This window comes from Grampus griseus (genome assembly GCF_964374135.1).
Source record: "Grampus griseus genome assembly, chromosome: 5".
NCBI classification, from domain to species: domain Eukaryota; kingdom Metazoa; phylum Chordata; class Mammalia; order Artiodactyla; family Delphinidae; genus Grampus; species Grampus griseus.
The window spans coordinates 142,177,110-142,200,651 of NC_138998.1; the positions used below are offsets into that span (position 1 = coordinate 142,177,110).

The 23,542-nt window shown below is 50.4% G+C and overlaps 1 protein-coding gene across 2 annotated transcripts in view; it reads right to left on the reverse strand.

Moving 5' to 3' along the window:
* Positions 1–258: 258 nt before the first annotated feature.
* UBE2G2 (ubiquitin conjugating enzyme E2 G2) overlaps positions 259–23,542 on the reverse strand; it is a 29,944-nt gene continuing 6,660 nt past the window's right edge. Inside the window, exons 2-6 of one of the 2 annotated variants that reach the window (XM_082654844.1) lie at positions 15,584–15,619; positions 15,444–15,489; positions 6,403–6,521; positions 3,429–3,553; positions 259–2,064 (exon numbers count right to left, since the gene is read on the reverse strand). In XM_082654844.1, coding sequence (XP_082510970.1) covers positions 1,717–2,064; positions 3,429–3,553; positions 6,403–6,521; positions 15,444–15,489; positions 15,584–15,619 — 674 coding nt within the window. In that variant the 3' untranslated portion in view covers positions 259–1,716. Of the gene's footprint in view, positions 2,065–3,412; positions 3,554–6,402; positions 6,522–15,443; positions 15,490–15,583; positions 15,620–23,542 lie in introns of both variants that reach the window. The other variant, XM_082654845.1, reaches the window with a different exon arrangement.

Sequence of the window (23,542 nt, forward strand, 5' to 3'; positions counted from 1 at the left end):
CAACACTCACAGCTCAAGGAAAGGCCGCGGGTCAGTCGAGGCTGCCGACCCCAACAGGGACACGCGGGAATTCCAGGGGAGACCAGCGGGCGGAAGGAACAGGAAAGAGCGAAACTTCCCAAAGCTCACGTGTCTTGGGAAGGAGGTGGTAGTGGGAGTCCTGGCGGCCGTGCCACCTGTAGGGGGCACCCCCGCTGCCCACCGGCCACGGGGTCCCATACGATTATATTAAAACACGACAGAGAAAACACTGCTTGGGACGGGGGAAAATATAGCTTTATTTTACCATAGGAATTAATAAACTCCGTCACAGAATAAGGACACCATGGGACTCCTCTTTTGTTTCATTTAATAAATACAAATGAATAAAAATACTTCCTTTTGCAAAGAGACTGCCCCTCTTCCTCCTCCAGATTTCCTGAGCCCCCGTGGCCATCTGCTGACGTGGTCACAGGCCCACGCTCCACCACACCCACCTTTTCCTCTCTAGCCCACGTCTCATCCGACACGCCCGCAGATACTATGTAGGTACGATACCTCTCCTTTCCCCATCCCCTTCCCAATACAAGTCCTCGTACTGCATTTCAACTTTTAAATGATTCCCTTCTGAGAAGGAAAGAGTCTGGTTTCCACAGAAGCCCTTTAGCCAGTACTACTTAACACCAAGAAATTAGCGAGGTTTCAGTAAAACAGACTCCTGCCCGCGGGCACATTATGAAAGGGAAAGGATAACATAAAGTAAAATGTATTGTACGTCTTGTAGACTGTCCCTTATTTCAAAAATAGAAACTCCTATTTAAATTTAACCTGTTTGAAACAGGCCACATATTTAACTGCATGCAACAGATCTGTTATTGCTTGAAACGGAGCCCTGGCTCCGGCTGAGCTACCCACGCCGGAGGACAGACCACCTCCAAACCACGAGCCGCAGCCGAGCACCCCCCACCGACCCGGGGACCCCGGGGACCCCATGTGCCACGCTCCCACGAGCGCCGGTCAGGTCTGGGATGAAACACACCTCTGCGCTCTGCGCTACGGGGAGCGTCCCTTCCCAAGTTGCAAAGAACGGTTTTGTCCCAATAGTTGAAGTTCCCGCTGCAGCCACCACGTACAAACGCTTAGCACTTTCCAGTTTTCAGATTGGAAAAGAAAAGCTCCGACACACCCAGAAGACACTCTGACTACAATCTCGGTCTCACGTGCCCCTGCTCTGGTAAATGCACTGGGAACTGAGACACGAGCGTAAACTGCGATCAATACCAGCAGGGAAAACGCCAGTCTTCGTGGCCAGGAGGAAACTTCTTTTCTATGTGCCCCATTTTTCATTAGTCCACATTTTAAAAAAGTATTTATTTCCTGAAAGTATTTCTAAATGTGATTATTTGTAACATACAACAAATGAAAAATGTGCCTAGATTGCAAGAAAAAAATCTGCTTGTAAAACAAAGTACTGAAACAAAGTCATGTCCTCCTCACGGGGGACAAGGGAACCAGGAGGGGCCCCCAGAGACATCCGGCCGCTGCCCTCCTCCTGGTCTGCAAGGCCCCACGTCTTCGGAAGGAGCGTCACTGGTTCTAGTCCCTGGGGGCCGGCGCGTACGCCCCTCCCCGCTCCGCACTAAGTGCTGGGTCCGCAGGCACGTCAGCTGGAGAGGTAGTGGTGACGGCTCTCATCATCTCCCTGGGCCACCTCGGCAAGAACGAGGGGTGGGTCCCTCAACTGCACCCAGCTGTCATCGTCCTACAGAAACCATCACTGCAGAAGAGAAGGCTGTTTGGGGTGGGAAAGGTAGAAAAGAAATAGATGCTGTGGTTCTGCAAGCTTGCCTTTTTTGGTACCAGCACAGTGTCACTGTCACTAAGTGTCTTGGAGGAGAAACTCCAAAAACTGCTCGGTGGTGTGCCTGCACGCACGCGCGGGCACACAGCTGTGCATACATGTGGGCAAGGCTCAGAGCCCCAGCGACTTCTGCACGATCTGCTTGGCGATCTTGTAAAACTGTTCCCGGTCATCCCGCCACATTTTGGAGGCATCCACGTTGGCCCCGCTTTCATCGTTGGGCTCTGAAAGAGAAGGAGAACCTCCACGTGAAGGGGCTCAAGAAGGAAGGCCCTGGCAAGACCTCCCACCTCCTGTAAGAACATCACTGATCTTCCCAGAGAGGTAACCAGAGATGAACCAGAAGCGCCGAGGGACGGGACGTGGAACTCCAGGCAAGGACAGCAGTTCTGTGGCGACGAGAGCCTTCCCCTGAGGGACGGGGCGGAGCAGCGGCGGACAGACCCACCCTCAGGGCTCCTCCACCCGAGCCTCCCAAGGGCTGCACCAGCCAACTCGGCTTCACTCAGGAGGCACCAGCCGGGCAGATCAAGGGGCCACTGGGGGCCTCCCCCTCGGGCCTCCTGTTTGGCCACCAGCTCTCTCCGTTCGATGCTCCTCCGTTTCATGGGCGCTCTCTTCCCCCGGGGCTGCTGGGCCGTTCCTCTCTCAGCTCCCTCCCGCCACCAGCCCTGTCTACCTGGAGAGGGCACACACCCTCACCTCCACAGCCAGTCCCCGAGAGCCCCTGTCAAGGTGGCCACTCACACAACACCCTGAACTCTTCTCTCCCCCAAATCCTGATCCCTCTGGAGTCCTGTCCCCAAAGTCCGCACCCCTCCACCCCACAGTGAGGGCAGGAGCGCCCCCGCCCCAGGACGCTGAGCCCTAGAGCCGGAGTCTCCAAGGTCCCCCCAACCTCCCCCATCCTCTTGGCCTGGGACCCACCCCGCCTGTCTCAAGCACGTGGGCTGCAAGGGCGATCCGTGGTCTAACAGCCCCACGAGCGAGCGTCAGCTCCGGGCCAGAGCAGGTCCACAGGGCGCCCCGCCCCCAGCGGGGCTCCAGCCATACCTATAGTCCTGGTGACGCCGCCAGAGGGTCCGTGCCCCCCCACAACCTTGTTAACTCCCACGTGTTCTAAACTCACCTCGGGAAGTGTCCCCTGCACCCTGATCTCAGGAGTTATCACAGTGGCCTGCAACAGCTGGTGGCTGTGAAAGTTCCCTTAGAACGTGGGGCCTTAAGGTTGGGGTCAGTGTCACCTGAGCTTTACACCCCAGGACACGGTGTCTGCAATATAGTGCCCACTGAATGAATGAAATGCCCACGGCTACTCATGGCCAACAATGTGATACACACAAGACCATCTTTACATCTGTAATTATAAAAAGCAGCTTACGCTTGGCAAGGTGTGTATGAATGACATTACATGAAAAAGCAGAAAAGAAAACAGTACATATCGACTCCTCACGGTGGACAGGGAGTTAGAAGACAAGGGTTAGCGAGGAAAGAGAAGCAGCACGGAGTGTCGGCTCTCCCCCCCTGGACATGAACCCGCAGTGCGCCAGGAGCCGGCGGGGCGGGCGTTACCTGCCAGCATGCTCACCACCGACAGGAGGATCTTCTCCACGCTCTGCACGGGGCTCCACCGCTCGGCGCTGCTCTCGTAGCCCATGGGGTCGTCGCCGGGAGCGTGCAGGATGGAGATGCAGACTCTGCCGTCAGGGTAGACTGCGGGGTCAGAGCACACCCGGTGAACCGAGGGAATGGGCCCGCGATAGGGCGCTCGGTCAGGCCCACAGAGAAAGGGCAGCAAGTGGCACAGACACCGGGACGGAGCTGTCTGCACGCGGCACCACCTGCGGCCCCAGCGCCACGTCCACGGCCACGCTCACGTGCACGCGCTCCCCGCGGGCCCGGCCGGGCTCCCAGGGCACCGCTCACGCGCCGACAGGGTGCTGGGCCAGTCTGAACAGCTCTAGTGTCATGGCGTGACTCCACCTTCATATGCATTTAAGAAGCACTGTATCCAAAGGGGATAAAGGAAAGGCTACCTGGCAGCCAGATATTCCACCAAAATGCCTCATGTAATTAGACTCTTCACAACACTTTCCACAAAAGGTTTCTTAGATATCCCTCGTTCTGCCATTAAATCCCTGAAACGGACTGTGTAAAACATACGTTGCCATAGCTGGGAAAACGCTACAGGAATTAAACACCCAGAGCAAGACAGACGCCTGGACTCCTCTTGCTAACTTACTATAACTGGCTCCTCTGGACATCAGCTGTGCCTGAATCTAAACGCATCTCCCATCAACAGCACCACTAACGAGACCCTCAAGACCTGATTCAAGAAAAATAAATTTTCAATTCAAAGTCTGGGGTTGGTCCTGTCAAGAAGGTCAAAAGCACCTGTTATCTTTCTCTTACACATACTTGGGGAAATTCTCAGATGGTTTAGTATATGCTCAGATATCCAGGAATCACTTGTAAAACTGTAAGGCTATTAAGTTATAATAGTAAGAATACCAGACAATTTTAAATAAATTTATTTACTTCATCCTCACTCATGAACTCAGCATTTCGTGACCATTCAGAAATGTGAGTCGTTATAAGCAGCCTTTCTTTTACACCTGGGCCCTCATTTTCCCCATGCACCCCTTGTTCTAGTGGTTTCTATGCTTTGAAACTGTACCGCAAACTCTCACTGAAGGGTTAGGAAACCACGTGTGATCTGTCTCAGACACCAGGATGGCCGTCTGAAGTCCACACACATGGGACCAGGGCGCCCAGAATGCTTTGAACAGTTCTCTCTGCCACGGACAGAGAGGAGGTGTTGCAGAGTTTTCAACTTCAGTGTCACTTCCTTAAGGTGACAGCACCATGCGATGACACCGCTGACCCCAGAAACATCAAAAAGTAGCTGTGTCCCTGCCACCCCCCCCCCACCACACCACAGCAGCGTCATTTCCTAACCCTCCCGAGTCCCCGCCCAGCCACAGCGCTTCAGCGCCAACAACTCCCGCTGGTGCCAGGCTGGCGGTCTCCCCTCCAGGCCACGGCAGCGGCCCAGCACGCGCTCCACTCCACTTCCAGCCTGCATCACAATCACCCTTCAAAGGCCAAGCTGGTCACGCCGCCCCTCATGCTCACTCCCAGCCCCTCAGTGGGTCTCCACTGCTCCTCGGATAAACATCAAAATCCTTAATGTTGACCAAAAGGCCTGAACTGGTTTGGCCCCTCCCCCTCCTCCTCCCTCCTCACACTGGGCCTCTGCACCTGCTAGACCCCCTCCCCGCCCCAAACAGACCCCTGGGTAACTCCTACAGCTCCTCCTGCAGGTGGTGGGTTCAACCACCACCCCTGCAGGGGCCTCCCTGGCTTCCCATGTGGTTTCACATCTCTCTGTATGATTCCTTCATCAGCGTCCATCGCTGCCCTCAGACTGGGAGCTCCTGACCGTCCAGCCCCCCACCTCTGACGGTCTGCTCACCGCCCCATCCCAGCAACTCTCAGTGAATCTGCTGGATTATTTTTTTAAGTATTTATGGACCGACCAATTTTTATGACATCGGCAGACCTACTGAATAGCTCTTCTCAAAAATAATTTTTACAAAATAAAAGTAACAGATACCCACCTACAGTAAGGCCAAATTTAAAAACTATTTGCACTGATTACCTGAACAACAAAAATAATATTATCAGGGGCTTCCCTGGTGGCGCAGTGGTTGAGAGTCCGCCTGCCGATGCAGGGGACACGGGTTCGTGCCGCAGTCCGGGAAGATCCCACATGCCGCGGAGAGGCTGGGCCCGTGAGCCATGGCCGCTGAGCCAGCGCGTCTGGAGCCTGTGCTCCGCAACGGGAGAGGCCACAACAGTGAGAGGCCCGTGTACCGCAAAAAAATAAATAAATAAATAAATAAAATGATATTATCAGGCTATTCTTAGTACACACATAATTCAATCAGTTTATTGGCCGTATTTGTCTTTAAACCACATCACAGGTATCGTTCTAAAGAATATATTTATCTTCAATATAATCTTATTATTTACTTATTTATTTTTGGCTGCATTGGGTCTTCGTTGCTGCGCGCAGGCTTTCTCTAGTTGCTGCGAGCGGGGGCTACTCTTCGTTGCGGCGTGCGGGATTCTCATTGCGATGGCTTCTCTTGTTGTGGAGCACGGGCTCTAGGTGCTCGAGCTTCAGTAGTTGTGGCACGCGGGCTCAGTAGTTGTGGCACACGGGCTTAGTTGCTCCGCGGCATGTGGGATCTTCCTGGACCAGGGCTCAAACCCATGTCCCCTGCATTGGCAGGCATATTCCTAACCACTGCGCCACCAGGGAAGCCCTTATCATTTATTTTTTAATTACCCACAATCCTCTTCATAGTTGTATTTTATAGTTAATCACCTTGAACTTGTTGACTTCCTCAATCAACTCTTCTGACCATAATGAATTTTTAAACTTTGTATTATGGAAAATTCCAAACACAGAGCAAAAAAGTATACCATGAATGCCCACATGCACACAATCTCTAGGCCTCTCCTGGAACCATCGAAACTACTTCAAAAGCACTTACTGTTGGGATGAAACATCTCACAGGTAAATCTCATCTTTGGAGGACTTAACGGGTAATCAAGTGGGAAACTCAGGATGGCAGGAAAAACCCCAAACTCAAAACAGGTGTCTTCTGGGCCCCTAAAAGATACAAAATACAGAGACAGAACTTCAAGGTAGATTTTTTTCAATGTCTCCCACACTTTAGAAACGAGTTAAGGAAATATCTACTGCTTTACAAATGTGCATGAAAAGATTATCTAAATATTATGATAACAATGAATTGGTATTTTTTATGGTTGGAAGGTAACGTGTCATCGTTCCGTTCCAATCAGGTTTGAATCACAAAGACCGGCTCACGGGCATTTTCCCATTAATAAGGCTGAGAGTGGGGCAGCAGGGATTCTGCTTTTCTATGTGGTACAATTACATTTTAGGATAAAGATACAAACCCTGGTACATGTTAGAGCAGGACTCTATTGTACTAATGAACGAGGGGTGAAGAGTTGTTACTTCAAAGGCTACTTTTAATTTTTAAATGTGCCTGAGAAGTGGTTTTGTAACCTTCAAGAAACAGATACAGAGCACGTACGGAGCACTGATGATGCTCGTGCGCACGTGCGGCAGCCGCAAGCCCTGACCTGCAGGTCTGGGCTCGTGCCACCTCTGGGGACCACGCGGTCACCTGAGTCCTCACCGTCACCAGGCACGTGCCTGCCTGCCTGAGTTCACGTCCTCCTGGTGTGGAAAATAGCAGAAACGGGCCAAACCACTTCCAAAGTCCTGTCAAATTTTAAAGCTCTATATGTATAAATCAACACTATCTTGACCAACAGACAAGACGTGAAGGTCAGCGGGAGAGGGAGAGGGAGAGCAGCTCGCACATTAACAGAGAGAGGAACGCCTCCTCCGCTTACAAACGTCCTTTATAAAACATGCACGACAGCAGTTTAAAATCTAAGACCATCTCTCCTCCGTACATTTTTATCAGGAGGCAGAGCTGCCGAATGATAGCTACACACAGCGACACCAGACAAGCACTCTGCGAAGACCGGTCAGTTCAACACGAAGAGGAATCCCATTCTCTTTCTGGGCGCGGAGAGGGCAAGGCCCCAAGCACGTAACACACGGGCCCCGATGACCAGCACAGGGGCCGAGACCCCGCGCTACAGCAGCAGTTCAAGTAGACAAAAAACTCTCAAAGAAACTGTGCAGGCGGCTTCACTTCCACCTGGTGACAGTGCCTAGGGATTTCAACGGCACCAGTGCAGTGGAGGCCAGGACTGCATCATGGGGTGGGTGGGGTGGGGAGGGGCTGGTAAAATGGCCAAAACAAGAACAAGGCAGCAGGTGTTCGGCGGAGCCACACTGTTTTCAATTGAAGACACATCTGGATTCTGAAAACTGTGTCCTCGCTACTTCTGGGGAAACCAAGAGTGGAAAGCTACTACTCTGTCGCGGAGGACAGCGGCGCCCAGAGCCCCGGCAGGAAGCAGGGACAGGACGGCCACACGGAGAGGCGAGCTCGGGGGCCGCGGCTCCCCGACAGCCGCCCTCCAAGCCCTCCCCTCTGCAGGGGGTCAGCACCGACGGCAGGGGAGAGCCTGCGCCCCCCGCCCCTCTTCCAGCCTACAACTCACAGTAGAGGATAAACACCACTGCGCTGGCCCTCACACGGCCTCCCGAGGGAAGGTGCCAGGGAGCAGTGCTGTCGCCTCAGCCAGGGTCACCTGACTCAGGCCAGGTCCCGGATCGGGTGGCTCAGCGGAGGGCAGAGGGCAGCTCAGGCTGCTAACCCAGGAGCCTGCAAATCAGGGCTGCGGCCACACCAGGAATGCTCGCAGTGCCTCGGTATTCTTGGCGCCTCCAAGTTAGAACAGAAAAGAATGTCTGGGTAGTTAAGTGTTTTTGGACAGAGCCAAGTGGTATTTTCTCAAGACTTTGATATTTGCTCAGGTCTTTGTTTCTCATAATAGAGCTTTCTTTAAAAAACAAAAAAACAAAAAAACCCACTAGGTCGTCCACAGCTTCAGAAGCAAGATCAAACATCTCCTAAAGTGCTCCCACATCTGAAATATCAAAGCCATTTTCAAATGCTCTGGTTTGCGACTGGTTTGAAACAGGGGCTTCTTTCTCTTCCAGAATGCCCAGTGCCTTGGCCCAGCACACAGGTGCGCCCACGTGCACGGGGGCCTGCCCGCTGACTTCATGGAAAACGCTGTCGAGTAAATTCCTGGACCAAGACGGGAGATATAATTAGTGTTATTTTTGGACAAGCTTTCCTGTCATACTCAGGACAGCCTCACTCCGCTTTCACCAAAGAAGGCCTCACCTCAAAATCAAATTTATCTGAGGCAAATACAAACTCTTCAAAGCCTGCAAGTTATCTTCTATCTTAATTGATTAAAATAACGGCCGAAATTATTTCAGAGCTCTGAGGTAAGTGTTTTATTTTCTGAGACTAGTATTAAGAGTAAAGCAGAACGCCCTTGCTCTCCTCTGTAAAGGCAATAGTGCACTCTGACTTCCCGGCTTTAGGGGAACGAGAGGCCAGGGAGCCAGCAGTGGGAGAGTTGCACCCACGGGCTAAGCCCAACCAGGGCCCAGCAACGCTCGCTCCTCCCAAAGGACAGCGCTGGCTCAACACCTGCAGCCACGAGCCATCACTGGTGGTCGGTCACTTGCAGAGCCAATAAAAACTGGAGACACGCTTGTTAGTCTTTCAACGTTAAACTCGAGTGGAGCACCGTGCTTTGCCTTTCAGCTCTAAACTGTACAGAGATGACAAAAGCAGCCCACGGCCTGCACACTGAAGGCGGCAGGGAGGCCAGAGTGCTGCACCGTGGAAGCCGGGTGTGTCTGGGCGTCAGTGAGCCATCTGCCCGCCAGGCATGTTCCAGGACCGCAGCCTGCACGTCACTCCAGCTGCGGCAGGTGTGGAAGAAGCTGTTTTTGCGCTGTTCTTTTTCAAGTTTGTCATAGCACACAGACAAAATTCTCAAACATACATACGAGGCTTGAAATAATGGAGACCGTAAACCCATCCGCTAGCGCACACTTGAACTTGATTACCAAGGGACAATTATTCTCCAAAGCCATGACCACTTGAAGCATAAAAAAGAAGGGCACACTGCTTCACAAACACCCTCCAGTTCAGGCGACGGTGTCACTGCCCTTGCTCTCTTGCTGCAGAACCCACACGGAACACCCGGCGGTGGCGTGAGGGGGCCTGGCGTCAGAGCAGGGGCGCCACCTCCTTCCTGCACCCCTGGCTCCGCAGCTCGGCCAAAGCTTCTTGCCAAAGCCCCCACCTCCCCAGTGGAGGTGGGCTGCAAGCACAGCCCCCAGGCCAGGGGCTCTAGAAGCCACGACTCCAGCTCCGGGGTGCCCTGCTGTGCCTCTACGCCCCCAAGTCACTGAAGGAGCGCCTGCTGCGTGAGGGTCACCCCGCCAGCAGCGAGGCTGCACAGAAACCGACCGGAAGTTCCCGCTCACAGGACCTTCACACCTGCAGGAAAGCCAGGAAGGGCTGCAGGGAGCTGTCGTCCCGCAGACAGTGCCCTCGCTGCCTGTCTCCTTGGGAGCCTAGTGGTCTCAGCCGGACTATGTGTCTACACCCACCTGGCACCAGCCCTGACTCAGCGCCGAGTCTCTGGGGATGGACCCAAGAGCCGTTTTCCTCTTTCGTTGTGTGCAAAGCACCCTAGCGATCCTGATGTAGAGAACCAGCGCTGGTTAAACTGTGAGGGAGAAAAAGGACAGGGCCTTCCATCTCAGGAAAGCACGGTGGTGACAAATACAGGCTTCCTTCCATGTAACTATTTTCATGATTAAACCCGTCTGAAATGAGCCTACGGTCATCCCCTAATTTTTGCTTGCAACAGAAATTTCTGAAAACTTTAACTCAAATATATTTGAACTATATTTAAAGTTCACTAAATAAGTTCATCAATTACAAGAACTTCATAGTGAATTCTGACATGGACTTCTGCAACATAAACTTTGACTCTAACTAGAAAAAATATGTATGTTAGAAAATACTCAGATACATAAGTAAATAAAGTAAGAAGCAAATGCCTCCTTGCCCCTCCCTGAACCAGCTCTGAGGCAGCCACTACGGAGTCTGGCCACCCTCCCAGGCTTCCCCTCCAAGTGCATCCACTCACATACCTTCATCTGCAAAAACTGGCTCGTTTTTTACTAAAAACGTACCATGGCATCGCTGAGGGGATTTTTAAAGGCCTGAATAAGTGGAGAGACACTCCATGTGCATGGATTGGAGCACTCAAGATTGTTAGACTGTCAACATTCCTCAAGCTGACCTAGAGGCTCAACCCAATCCCTGTCAAATCCCAGCTGGTTTCTTCACAGAAAATGACAAGCTGATCCCCAGATTCCAATGGAGACCAAGGGACCCAGAATAGGTAAGACATCTTGAAAGAGGAGAACAAAACACCTCCCAATTTCAAAGCTTACTATCGAGCTGCAATGACGGAGTGTGTGGTGCTCACAGAGGGTCAAGCACAGGTCAACGGAACAGGATTCAGTCCAAAATGAACCCTCACACTTAGGGAATTGATTCTGACAAAGGTCCAAGGCGATTCAATGCAAGAAGGATTTTCTTTTCAACAAATGGTGCAAGACAACTGGACAGCCACATGCCAAAAAATGAACCTGGCTCTTACCTAATGCTATACTCCAAAATTATCCAAAATGGGCCAAAAACCTAAATTTAAGAGCTATAAATACAAAACTTCTAGAAGAAAACACACGAGAAAATCTTTTCAACCTCGGGTTATATGACACCAAAAGCATAATCTATACAAGGCAAAACTGCTGAACTGCATTTCATTGGAAATGAAAACCTTTGAGTTTCAGAAGACCTCGTTAAGAAAATGAAAAGGAGGGACTTCCCTAGCGGTTCAGTGGTTAAGACTCCACGCTCCCAATGCAGGGGGCATGGGTTTGATACCTGGTCAGGGAACTAAGATCCCACATTCCGCACAGCTCGGCCTAAAACATAAAAAAGAAAAGGAAAAGGAAAAGGAAAAGGAAAGCTGCAGACTGGGAGAAAATATCTGAAAATCATACTGATACATCTGATAAAGGACTTTGTATCCAAAATACATAAAGAACTCTTAGGACCAAATAAGAAGACAACCCAATTAAAAAATGGGCAAAAGTTCTGAAGTTCACCAAAAAAGATAGATGAATGGCTCATAAGCCCATGAAAAGATGCTCAACAGCATCGGTTATTAGGGCAACGCAGTCCAAACCCACAATGAGACCCAGCAGGACAGCTGGCATCACACACCACCAAGAGGGTGAGGAAGTGGAGAGCCGAGAACTCGGCACTGCGGGTGGGAGTGTAAAACGGTGACACTATACGCCAGGAGGCCCACTCCTGCGCATCCAGCCGAGGGAGGCGGAAACCCATCCGCACAGACTTAGGCCCCGTGTTCGCAGCTGCACCGTCACACAGCCAAAGAGGGAAGCCGCCAAATGCCCGTCGATGGGCGAGCGGGTCCGTTCACGGCGGACACAGCTCAGTGGTGACGGCAAGGGGCCGCTCCCGCAGGCTGCCCAGAAAAAGGAGCCAGACACCGAAGATGCTGCATCGTGATCCCACTTGCAGCAGAAGTCCAGAAAAGCAAATCAACAGAGTCAGAGAGCAGATCAGAGGGTGCCCGTGGCGGAGGGGGAGTGGGGGCTGAGTGCACAGGGGTGTGAGCACGTGCTTGGAAATGCTCTAAAAGTGAAGTGTGATGACTGCAAAACTCTATAAATTTAATTTACTAAAAATCATTGACTCGCGCACTTAATACAGGTGAAACTCTGCATGTTAACTTCTACCTCAACAAAGCTATTGAATGCACCCGGCCACACCAGGGTCTCTCGGCCTCAGCACCACTGCCACCTCGGGCGTCCTGGGCACGGCGGGGCGCTCAGCGCTCTCCCACCCGGGGCCAGTAGAGATCTCCCCCGCTACCCGGTGTGACAGCCACAATGTCTCCAGACACTGCCCAAAGTCCCTGCGGGCGAGGCCACACCTCGTGACAACACTGGTCTAGACCCGTCGTTCAGCGTCTGCGTGAACGACGCTGCGTGAACTGCGTGAACCATGGCAGTGCTGCCGGCATCCTGCTGATTGGATGTCCGTAACTTATACTGAACAACGATGTTTCCACTTTCTTTTATGATTGCAGTGAATGTTGTAATAAACTTCTTTACACAGAGGTTTTCCTAACAGACTGTCTGATGAAGACATTCCCGGGGTGGGAACCGCTGGGTCAGAGAACATACAGTGCAAATCATGAACATCTATTGTAATATGTCAGGTTTATCTGAGCAGGCACAATCCTGACCGGAGCCAGGCTTCTGTAAAGAAGAAAGCCTGGTGTAGAGGGCGGTGCCGTGACCGTGGCCTGGGCACCCAGCATGAGCCAAGCACAGCCTAGGAGAAGCCGCAGCCGGGGGAATCCTCCCCACCGCAGGTGTGAACCAGCTGGGACCCAAGTGCGCCAGCAGAGATGCGGGGATGGCGTCAGCCAAGGGCCCCCAACCGCTGGGGAAGGGAAGGGCCTTCTCATCTCACCACAGCCTCGGGGCCCTGATCTGGAGACGGGACAGTGGCTCGGCCACAGACCAGGCAGGGAGGTCACCATGCGGCTGCTTGAAGAAACCTGGGGCAGGACAGAAACGGGGCAGCAAGACGCCCAGGGCTTCACGCCTCTTCCAGCCACGGAGGATAAACCGCCGTCCTGCACGGCAGGGCTCCTCCTGTCCTGCAGAAGCTCGCGTGGACCCTCCACAGCTGCCACGCCGCGGCCAAGGGCCAACGAGGTTGCACAGGCCAGAGAGCCTGGAGCTGGAAGAGGTGCAAGTGAAGCCACCGGTCTAAAAAGGTGTCGAGGCTCTGTACTGATCCAAATAAGCGAAGGTCGGAGAGGCAGAGTGACTGCCCAAGACCATAAAGCCAGGCCAGCCACACACAGCGTCAGTGTCACTGACCGGAAGCCCCCGCCCTCTCCCACTGGGTCACAGGTCAAACTCTGCCCTAAGCTCGGCCGGGAGTCACTAGAGTTCTGTCTCCTTTTAATCAGAGAACAGGCCGTGTTGATTTTATTCCTGTTGGTTAATTTCTTGTGCTCCCCATCCTAGTCCCTTAATCTTGTTCTTTCAGGGTGGAGATTTGGGGTCACCTAGGACACGCCTGTATCCTCAGACGAGGGCCCTAATATAACAGGCACTCAGTATTTGTTGCCTGAACATCTGAAAAGATGATCTCTGCATTGCACAGCTGAGGCTCCGCAGGTAAGCACTACTGCAACAGCAGCAGACTCCCAGAAACGGAGGCAAGTGTGGCTTTTAGAAGCACTGGGGTAGGGAAGAAACTCTGGAAACAATCGAAGAATAAAATGAGAGAAGAGAAAACCCATCACTAAGGAGTGAAGCTCAGCCAGCTGTCTGCCAGAACAGCGGAGCGAGACAAATCAAGAGGAGGACAGTTAATTCCTTAATAGATGTTTTAAGTACCTTTGTAAACGGCCTCTTGTTTGGGAAAGGATCTGGAACAGGACCAAACCCACAAACTCACCACATCCTGAGGCAGGGGAATTCCATACTAACGCAAAAGCCTTCTTCAAACATAGAAGTGTTCTACCTAAAAATACTTCTAATTACTTTTTAAGGTAAGTTTTCAAAATATTGGTTTAACTTTACGTTATTTATCTATAATTAGTAATATTTATCCTAACAGATTCTTAACAATAAACCCTTAAAAAAAAACCGTACTGGAAGGCTCAAGTGTCCCTGGAAGGGCTTCTCAGTAGCCTCCTGTGCGTGCGCACCAGCCACACCTTCCAAGGACGGGAAAACCGTCAGGGGCCCGCTGACCTGTGTGCTCAAAGGCCTTCCAATCATCTGTGCACCCCAGCCAGGACAGCTGCCCTGGGGCGTACTGTTTCCCTAAAGATAAAGAGCTACAGCTGACCCGAGTGCGCAACGCCCTGTTGCAGCGAAAGAAGGACACCGCTGACCAGGAGGCCCACCACGCAATCTGCAAGTGCTTTAGGGGTGAAAGACACAACACCATGTTAGATACAAACACAGACTGTGAAGTCATCATCATGCCAGAAACATTTAAACACAGAAAGAAAATGAGTATCACAGGCCCAGGGAATTAGGGCATAACAAGTGCTCAGGAAACGTTAGGTGCGCGGTACTTTCTCTGCATAGTGTTTATTAATGATTTTTAAAATATTTGCTTATGAAAAAAACTCATTTTCACACCAATTTCATGTATTAATCTGAGCTCCGCAGACAACACTGAGCAGCAATCTGTTTTCAGACTAAATGGGATACAGGCACGGGGCAGATGCAGGAAGTCTGACGAGGCTGACACTACGTACCCCTCACACATCTCCCAGGCCCACCCACTAGAGCACGCCTCAGCCCACGAAACCCCACCTGAAAGCTGTCAGCTAATTCCTCATCTTACTAACGAGACTCTGAAATGGATTATAAACTTCAACTTCCTGAAGTCTACCTAACCACATTTTGTTAAAAGTACAGTCTAAGAATGGCCAAGAATTGTACATCTAAGGAGAACTGGGAAGGGGAGGGGGAGGGGAGGGGGAGGGGAAGAATCCAGGCACACAGGTGGGCAGGGCCCAGGCTGCACCAGTAGGCCTGTGGCGTCACCCGCACCCTGAGGACCCCTCCGCACCGTCAGAGCCCCAGGCTCACAGGGACTCCTTGAAGCCAAAGCCCATTCTGTTTGAGGCTAACCCAACACACAAACTTCATTATTTTGAAACTCTACAAATATAAACACTTACAACTAAACCTTTTACTGGTTCTAAGGAAGTACTTTCATTTCTTTTGGAAGAACGTACGTGTTTTCTGCTTTCAGATCAGCAGACACAGAAAAGCTCAATGAAAGAGGCGCACTTGGCCTTTTTTCCCCATTGACGCTTCTGATCACTCACAGTGCAGAATGGGATTCACGGCTCTAATTTCCAACAAAGGCTTAAGACCAAACAACACATATGATTAACTTACATGATCAATGCCTCCCATTCAAAAAAATTCTCTTCATTCATGGGGCCTGCAGGAAAAGAAGAAATTTCACAACTTTACTTTGAAGGAAACTTTGGCAATCAGGAGTAAATGATAAAGAGGCGAACTTCACCCTGCCTTACCTGCCACAATTCCTTCCGGAGGATTCAGTGTTAATTCTATAAGGTTAAAAAGTAAAACCATTATGAAAAGGAATGAATATTATGTTGCACTTTAACAAAAAACATTAAAACGTATACAAGGCTATAAAGTATATGGCATACATATTAGCAGATGAAAATTAAAATTCTGCTTGTCCCAAGTGAACACCTGCTGCAGTTACACTTCTGGTCAAGACTGTGTCAACAGTTCTTTATACCAGCAAAAAGGAGAATTTTAGAACTGTCAACACTTTCAACTTACAATGAAGAAACAAACAAAAGGTGTTGTTAACTCTCCTTCCAAAATACTCCTGCGGGTTATTTTGATTAAAGCTCGCACATCAAACACGGTGTGCTGTTTCCTCACTGAAGGGATGTCCTGTCATTCTGAGAGCGGGCACAAAGCTTTCTGAAGGCCACAAAGCAGAGCTGTGGGCCCGCGCCGAGGTTTCAGAAGCCTGGTATCATCAAGTCCGTCTGCTGTCGGACAGCCGGAGGCTGGCTGTCGACCTCCGACAACACGCTACAAAATCCACGAGCCCCTCACGTGCGAGGTCCCCCAGAGCAGCAGACCGAGAGCAGGAAGAGAAGAAACCAGCGGCAGCAGCGCTCCTCAGCATTTAAGGCTAGTAGTTGTTCTAAGGCTCTGCCAACCCGGAGGCTGTCCTTTGCACTCCTGGCCTCCTCGCTTTGTATGATACACGGGAGGCTACACAATGAAACCACACCTGCAGGCAAATCTGGCAAATCTGGCAAGGAGAACACCGGGAGATGGAGGAGGACTCGGCAAGAAGGACGGCCACGGGAGCAAGGGCTCAGGTGGCAAGGGCACCCCCCTGGGCCGAGTGCAGGGCCGGGACATGACTAAAACAGTGAGAAACACACAGAAGATCAACAAAACCAAAAGCTAGTTCTCTGAAGAGACACAAAACTAACAATTCCCTGCCAAGTAAACATAAAGCGTAAGGACCGGAAAAGAAAAAATAATCATTATTCACAGATGCTCCGCTTACCTACATAAAGTCCAAAGGAGTCAGAAGATACATTATAATAAAAAGTGAGTTTGCCAAAGTTGCTGAATACAAGGTCAATACATACAACTGAACTGTGCTTCTATATATCAGCAAGTTAGAAAAGTCTAAAAAGGACACCAATTACAATGGGAAACATGCAGAAATTAGCTTGTCAAAGCTGTGCAAGAGCTGTAACAGAACAGAAAACATCATTAACAAAAAATTTTAAGAGACCTTAATAAATGGAGATTATATCACGTTCATAGACTAAAAATTCAACATTACCAAGTTATCAATCCTCCTCAAACTGAACCTACGGATCGAGCGCACCTCAGCCAAAGTCCCACCAGGTTTTCTTGTCTGACTGACTAGGTGAACACACGTGAACATGTGAACGAGCAGAAGAGCCACGGCGTTCTGTAAAAAGGGTAACTGAGAACCAGCCGTGGGCTAGCAAAACTCATCACAAAGCTGCAGTAAGCAGGCAGCAGACACTGGCACAAAGTTCAACAGACGATGGAACAGAAGTGAGCACGCCCAGCGCACGCCGTGCAAAGAGAGGCCCTCCATCTGCTAGGAAGGTCGCCCCGCAGGAAGAGGTGAAAGAACAGAAGAACAGAGGTGAAAAGAGAAAACCCTTTTCCCTATCTCAAACCACATACAAAAATCAAAGTATGTAAGGAAAAGGGGAGAAGGGGCATGAGAACTAGTAGAAAATATACACATGGGCCTCTGCGCCAGCTCCCAGCAAAGCTCCTAAGTCCCTCGTGAATCCCCAAGCGACAAGAGCACCAGGAGCGTCCCCCACTCTGGGTGGCCGCTGGCCCCAGGACCGAGCCATGGTTAGCAGGCTGCAGGCCCACCCCCCATTCTCCAGGGTGAGAGGGGCTGGAGATGGAGTTGCTGGTGAGTCAGGCCCACGTGAGGAGGCCTCCACACAATCCCACTAGCATAAGGTCAGGGAGCTTCGGGGTTGGTGAGCACGCGGAGGGGCTGGCAGGGAGAGGCACCCAGATGGCGGGAACCTGGGCGCCTCGCCACCCCTGCCCTCGGCTTCTCCTCCAGCCGGCCGTTCCCGAGTTCTACCCTTCTACAATATACTGGAAACCACGCAAGTAAAATGCTTCTCTGGGTTCTGTGAGCTGCTCTGGCGGGTTAACCAACCCTGCGGAGGGGGTCTTGGAAACCTCCAATTTATAGGCGATCAGTCAGAAGCACAGGCGATACCCTGGATTTGCAACGGGCGGGGGAGGGGGAGCAGTCTCGCGGGACTGGGCCCTCAGGCTGTGGGATCTGACACACTAACTCCAGGTAGGTAGTGTCAGAACTGAGTGCAATCGTAGGACGCCCAGCTGCGGTCACAGAAGTGCCGAGTGTGGGAAAACCCCCACGCGTCTGTCGTCAGAAGTGCTGTGAGCGTGGCAGTTGAAGGATCGTAAAGGAGAAATGCAGGACAAGCGAGGTTTTCTAAACAGGGCAAGAGAATGCAACAGACCCATCACCAAAGAGGGCATGGAGGCAAACGAGCACATGAGAAGATGCTCAACACGGTGAGTCAGAGGAAAACGAAATTAAGACCACTAACAGACACTGCTACACAGCCCTATGGGTGAGAGTATCTTCACTTGGAACAGAAGAGCTAAAATTTAAAAGACTGCTAACACCAGCACTGGTAAGTTCGGCAGCTGGGTCTCTCATGCTTCACCAGTGGGAATGCAAAATGCTCTGGCTGCCCCTGGCAAACAGCTTAAACATGTACTGCCCCTGAGACCCCGCACCTCGACTACTGACTGCCTACCCGAGAGAAATGAACACTTCTTTTCTTGACTACTTTGTGTACACACAGGAGCCCTGTCTCAGTGGTCAGTGAGCCCCTTCACAGCACCTAGCAGAGCACCTGGCATGAAGTGGGTGTGCAGGAAGTACTTGATTGACTACACTGTTTAGAGAAGAGGTTTACACTGTACTTTCATCTGCTTGCTTTGGTGCTGGAAATCCGTAATATTTTCTTATTCTTGATTCTCAGGGATTAAAGACTGTGGACAAAGCGAAGTACCTCCTTCCCCTTCCCCAACAGAAATGTATATTATTTATCTTAACACCAAGTGTATACGTTCAGTTAATAAAAATGATATAAATAATAGGTTTATCATCAGAATGGTACTACTGCATTAAGGATCCTGAGATCTCTTGCATTCCTCTCTGGGATCTGACCCCCGGCTGCACCAGACCCAGTGTTCAACACCTGCTGCTAAGGTAGATCCTGACACACTGCTCCTACAGTGGAGCCAGCGAGCACGAAGCCCAAAGAATCCTAGAGCCTTGATACCAGCTGCACGGCTGCAACCAGACATAACAGACAGCACGTGCTGAACTCTGTAGGCGGCTAAGGACCAGGAGAGTCAGGGGTGCAGCTGCGCATCTAACTTGAACCACAGGGAGAACGTGTGCTACTGGGTGGGAAAACGCCACCAGAGAAAACGTGTTTCAGAGGGAAGAAAATAGTCTAGTTCTGAAAACATCAAGTTAAAGATGCTGGTAAGTCATCTAAGTGCAGACGGTCAAAGAGGAAACTGGACGTGAGACTAGAGCCCTAAACAGTAGTCCAGGCTGGACACATAAATCAGGGGTCCTGAAACAGGATGGTACCTGAAAATAGGAATGGAATACACACAAATAAACTTAAAACTTATGTCCCCACAGACTCGTATGTGAGTGTTCCCAGCAACTTTACTCACAATAGCCTCACAGTGCAAGCAACCCAAATACCCATCCACTGGTGAATGAATGAGGGGTGATCCATCCACACCAGGAACACCAGGCAGCAACAGGCAGGAGCAAACCACCGGCACACGTGACAACAAGGGTGGCTCTCAAAGCACTGGGCTGGGTGAGAGAACCTGACACAGAGGCTACACACCGCGTCTATTTATACCAAATCCTAAAAGAAGCAAGCTATAGTAATAGAAAGCAAATCCAACATTGCCAGACCCCAGGGGCCAGTCACAAGGGAACTTTCCAGGGCAATGGAAACAGTCTGCCACGATTGTGTTGACGACTATACACAGCATACACGTGCCAAAGCTCAAAGAATGGTATACTTGGGACTTCCCTGGTGGCGCAGTGGTTAAGAATCCACCTGCCAATGCGGCGGACACAGGTTTGAGCCCTGGTCCGGGAAGAGCCCATGCCGTGGAGCAACTAAGCCCGTGCGCCACAACTACTGAGCCCATGTGCCACAACTACTGAAGCCCATGCGCCTACAGCCCGTGCTCCGCAATAAGAGAAGCCACCGCAATGAGAAGCCCACGCACTGCAACGAAGAGTAGCCCCTGCTCGCCGCAACTAGAGAAAGCCCGGGCGCAGCAACGAAGACCCAACGCAGCCAAAAATAAACTAATTGAAAAAAATGGTATATTTGAAATTGACACATTTTATAGTATGTAAATTTTATCTCAATAAAACTGACTGCCCCAAATTAATATTTTTTATGAAATATAAAACAGTAAGTCTCCTAGAAAATAATGCAGAGGACTCTCTTCATGCTCTCAGTGTAAAGACTTCTTAAACAGAACTTACTGTAAAGTTAATAACCAAAAAGCACGAACCACGAAGAAAAAGACTGATAAAATTAACAGCACTAAAATTAAGAACTTCTGGGAATTCCCTGGCAGTCTCGGGGGAGGGAGGGAGGCAGGCACGGGTTCCATCCCTCGTCCGGAATCTGCAAGCCGAGCAGCGCAGCCAAAAAAAAAAAAAAAAGAAATAAACAGAAAGTCTGACCTCAAAAGATATTTTTGTTTTTAACATTCAAAAAAGACAAGGAAAGGCCACCCCCCACCCAGGGCACAGTCGCAGAGCCTCGCTGGAGAGACGGGAGCGGGTCGGCACTCCCGGGCCTGGGCCTCCTGCAGCCTGACGTCCCCCTTGAGTCCTGAGAGGCAAGGCCCGGCCACCACCTCCTCCTGACACTCGAACGCACAGTTCTTTTCACCCAGCTGAGCCCTGCTCTACCCCTTGCTGAGTCACTGGCACCGACCGCCAGGCCAGCTCCCTCCACTCCAGCCAGGGGCTGCCAAGCCCCAGAGCCACCTCTCCTACCTGCAGAGCCCGCCCCATGGAAGCACCGCTGACGTCCAGGCCTGCACTCCCTCCTGCCCACCCACCCTTCCTGCCTTTCCCCCCGAGGAGACCCTTCCCGGAGGACCCTTCTCAGGAAGGCGTGCTTCTCCCCTATTGCCCATTTTATACAGTTTAAAGCTTGTTCTTATTTTAAATAATACTAAAATAGCTTCATTATCCTAAAAAAAACCCAAAAAACAAAATAAAACCCACCTCTAAGAGAATGAAAAGGTTAGTCCCGGAGAGGAAGAAGACATCTGTAACAGATATAGCCAACAAAGAGCTACTATCTGAACTTCGAAAGAATGCCTTACAAATCAATACAAACATATAAACAACCCAAAAGAAAATCAAGCACAAGCAAGCCCTGAACAGGCACTTCACACACACACACACACACACACACACACACACAGAGAGACATCTAAGTGGCCAATAAACCTAAGACAAGGTGTTCAGCCTCATTGTGCAAGCCTTGAACAGGCACTTCACACACACACACACATACACACACACACACACACATCTAAGTGGCCAATAAACCTAAGACAAGGTGTTCAACCTCACTGTGCAAGCCTTGAACAGGCACTTCACTCACACACACACACACACACACACACACATCTAAGTGGCCAATAAACCTAAGACAAGGTGTTCAGCCTTGTTAATTGGGGGGAAATGCAAACCAAGCCCACAATCAGAGTACTACCCCAAGCAGAATCACCCAGTGACCACAGCTGAGAGGGCTGACCCTACAAAGTGTCCACGAAGAAAAGGAGCTACAGAAATAGAATGCCGGAAGGAGTGTGCAACTGGTACAACCACTTTGAAAATGAGGCTGCTCTCACCTCCTATGACCTAGAAATTCCTCTCCAGAGTGCAAACTCTCAGATACATGTGCACATGTGCACCAAGAGACATGTCAAAGAATTTTTTTTTTTTTTTTTTTTTTTTACTGTTGATGTCATGACTTAGAAGACTAGCTTCAGAATCTAGGTAGCAACCAATATGCAGAGCAACTTAAAACAAATTACAACAATCCCCGTATGTGTCAACTTCTGGAAAAACATGGGGAAATAGCAGGTGAAATGTCACTGGATGTGATTAAGGAGTTTTATATTGTAACATGTGGCAACTCTCCCAAAACGGACAGAGAATGGGCTCTGACCAAGGATACTAGCTTAAGCAAGAGTAAGGAGGAGAATTCGCCAGTACCACTGCTGAAGAGTCTCGATGAATCTAAATCTTGTAAGACAAAGGACAATCTAAGTATTTCTCCATTGTCATGAAAATATTGTTCTGACTGGTGGTTTAAAAGTTGGTCATGTGTCTCTATTTTGCTATATAATGTTTTTTTGTTTTGTTTTGTTTTGATTTGTTTATTTTTGGCTGTGCTGGGCAGCGAGCAGGGGCTACTCTTTGTTGTGGCGCGTGGGCTTCTCATTGCGGTGGCCTTGCCCGTTGCAGAGCACGGGCTCTAGGCACGTGGGCTGGCGCTCGGGCTTAGTTGCCCCGCAGCATGTGGGATCTTCTGGACCAGGGCTCGAACCCATGTCCCCTGCATTGGCAGGCGGATTCTTAACCACTGCGCCACCAGGGAAGCCCCTATATAATGTTATAGTTACAATTCTAACCACAGAATCATTCAATTCCAGGTGGTATTTTTCTCTTTACGCTTGCTTCATGGAGATATCTGAAGCTCTGAGGAGCTAGACAAGCCACAGGGCAATGGCTTGAGCACCCACACTTGGCCAGTATGACCAGAAGTAGCCAACCACTAATCACATATCAACTAACGAATATCAATTACACTTCCTCTCTGCAAAGCTATTCCAGGCAGTGGGGGTGTCGTGGTGAATGAGACAGACAAGGTCCTGCCTCCAGTGAGCTTCAGTTCTAGTGGCGGAAGACAGGCAGTGAACACGGAGACATATAAACACAGAGTGTTTCAGATACTGATGAGCGCAGTGAAGCACACAGAGAAGTGACAGCAAGCTGTGGCCAGGCGGTCAGGAAAGCCCTGCTGGGCAGGGGGCACTGAAGGTGGGCTCTTTTTTTTAACTGAGGTATAACTGACACGGAACATTATATTAATTTCAGGTGTACAACAAAGCGATTCCGTAATTGTATCTGTTGTGAAATGATCAGCACAATGCATCTAGCTGACGTCCGTCACCACACATCTCGTGCTGAGAACTCTTAAGACCTACTCTCTTAACACTGTCAAACACACAACACAGAGTTATTCACTACAGTCCCACGGTGTAACGGCATCCCCAGCACGTCTCATCTTCTGTAAGAAAAAGCCCCGCGCCAGATTAGGGCGGATGAATTGCAAAGTGCTAAAGAGGGGCGGAGGATAGAATGTCGGTGGGAAAGGGAGCGGAGCACCGGGAGCCTCGAGGAGGAGCTTACACCAAAAAGAGCTGGCCTTGTTTCTCCTTTGCAGAGATCCCCTGGGAACTCCCCTCCATGACACCCTCCTTTCAGGGTCACAACTGCCACCTCCAGCAGCCTGCCCACCTGCATCCTTGGTCAACAGCGGCATCTACCGGTCAGCAAAGAATTACAGCAACCGAGTTCTCCAGACGGAGGGAATGTTTCTGGATTACATTGTTTCCTTATTTTGTTTTTTGTTTTTAAAACACACACCCACAACCATATAGTTTCATGTTTAATGATAAAAACAACTTCAAAAAGAGAAACAAAATCTTAACAATATCAGAGAAATTTCCAATGACCATTCTTTGCCACTGATTCCATGAGAATGTTAATTGGTTAATAAAAACACTGCTTTAAACAAATA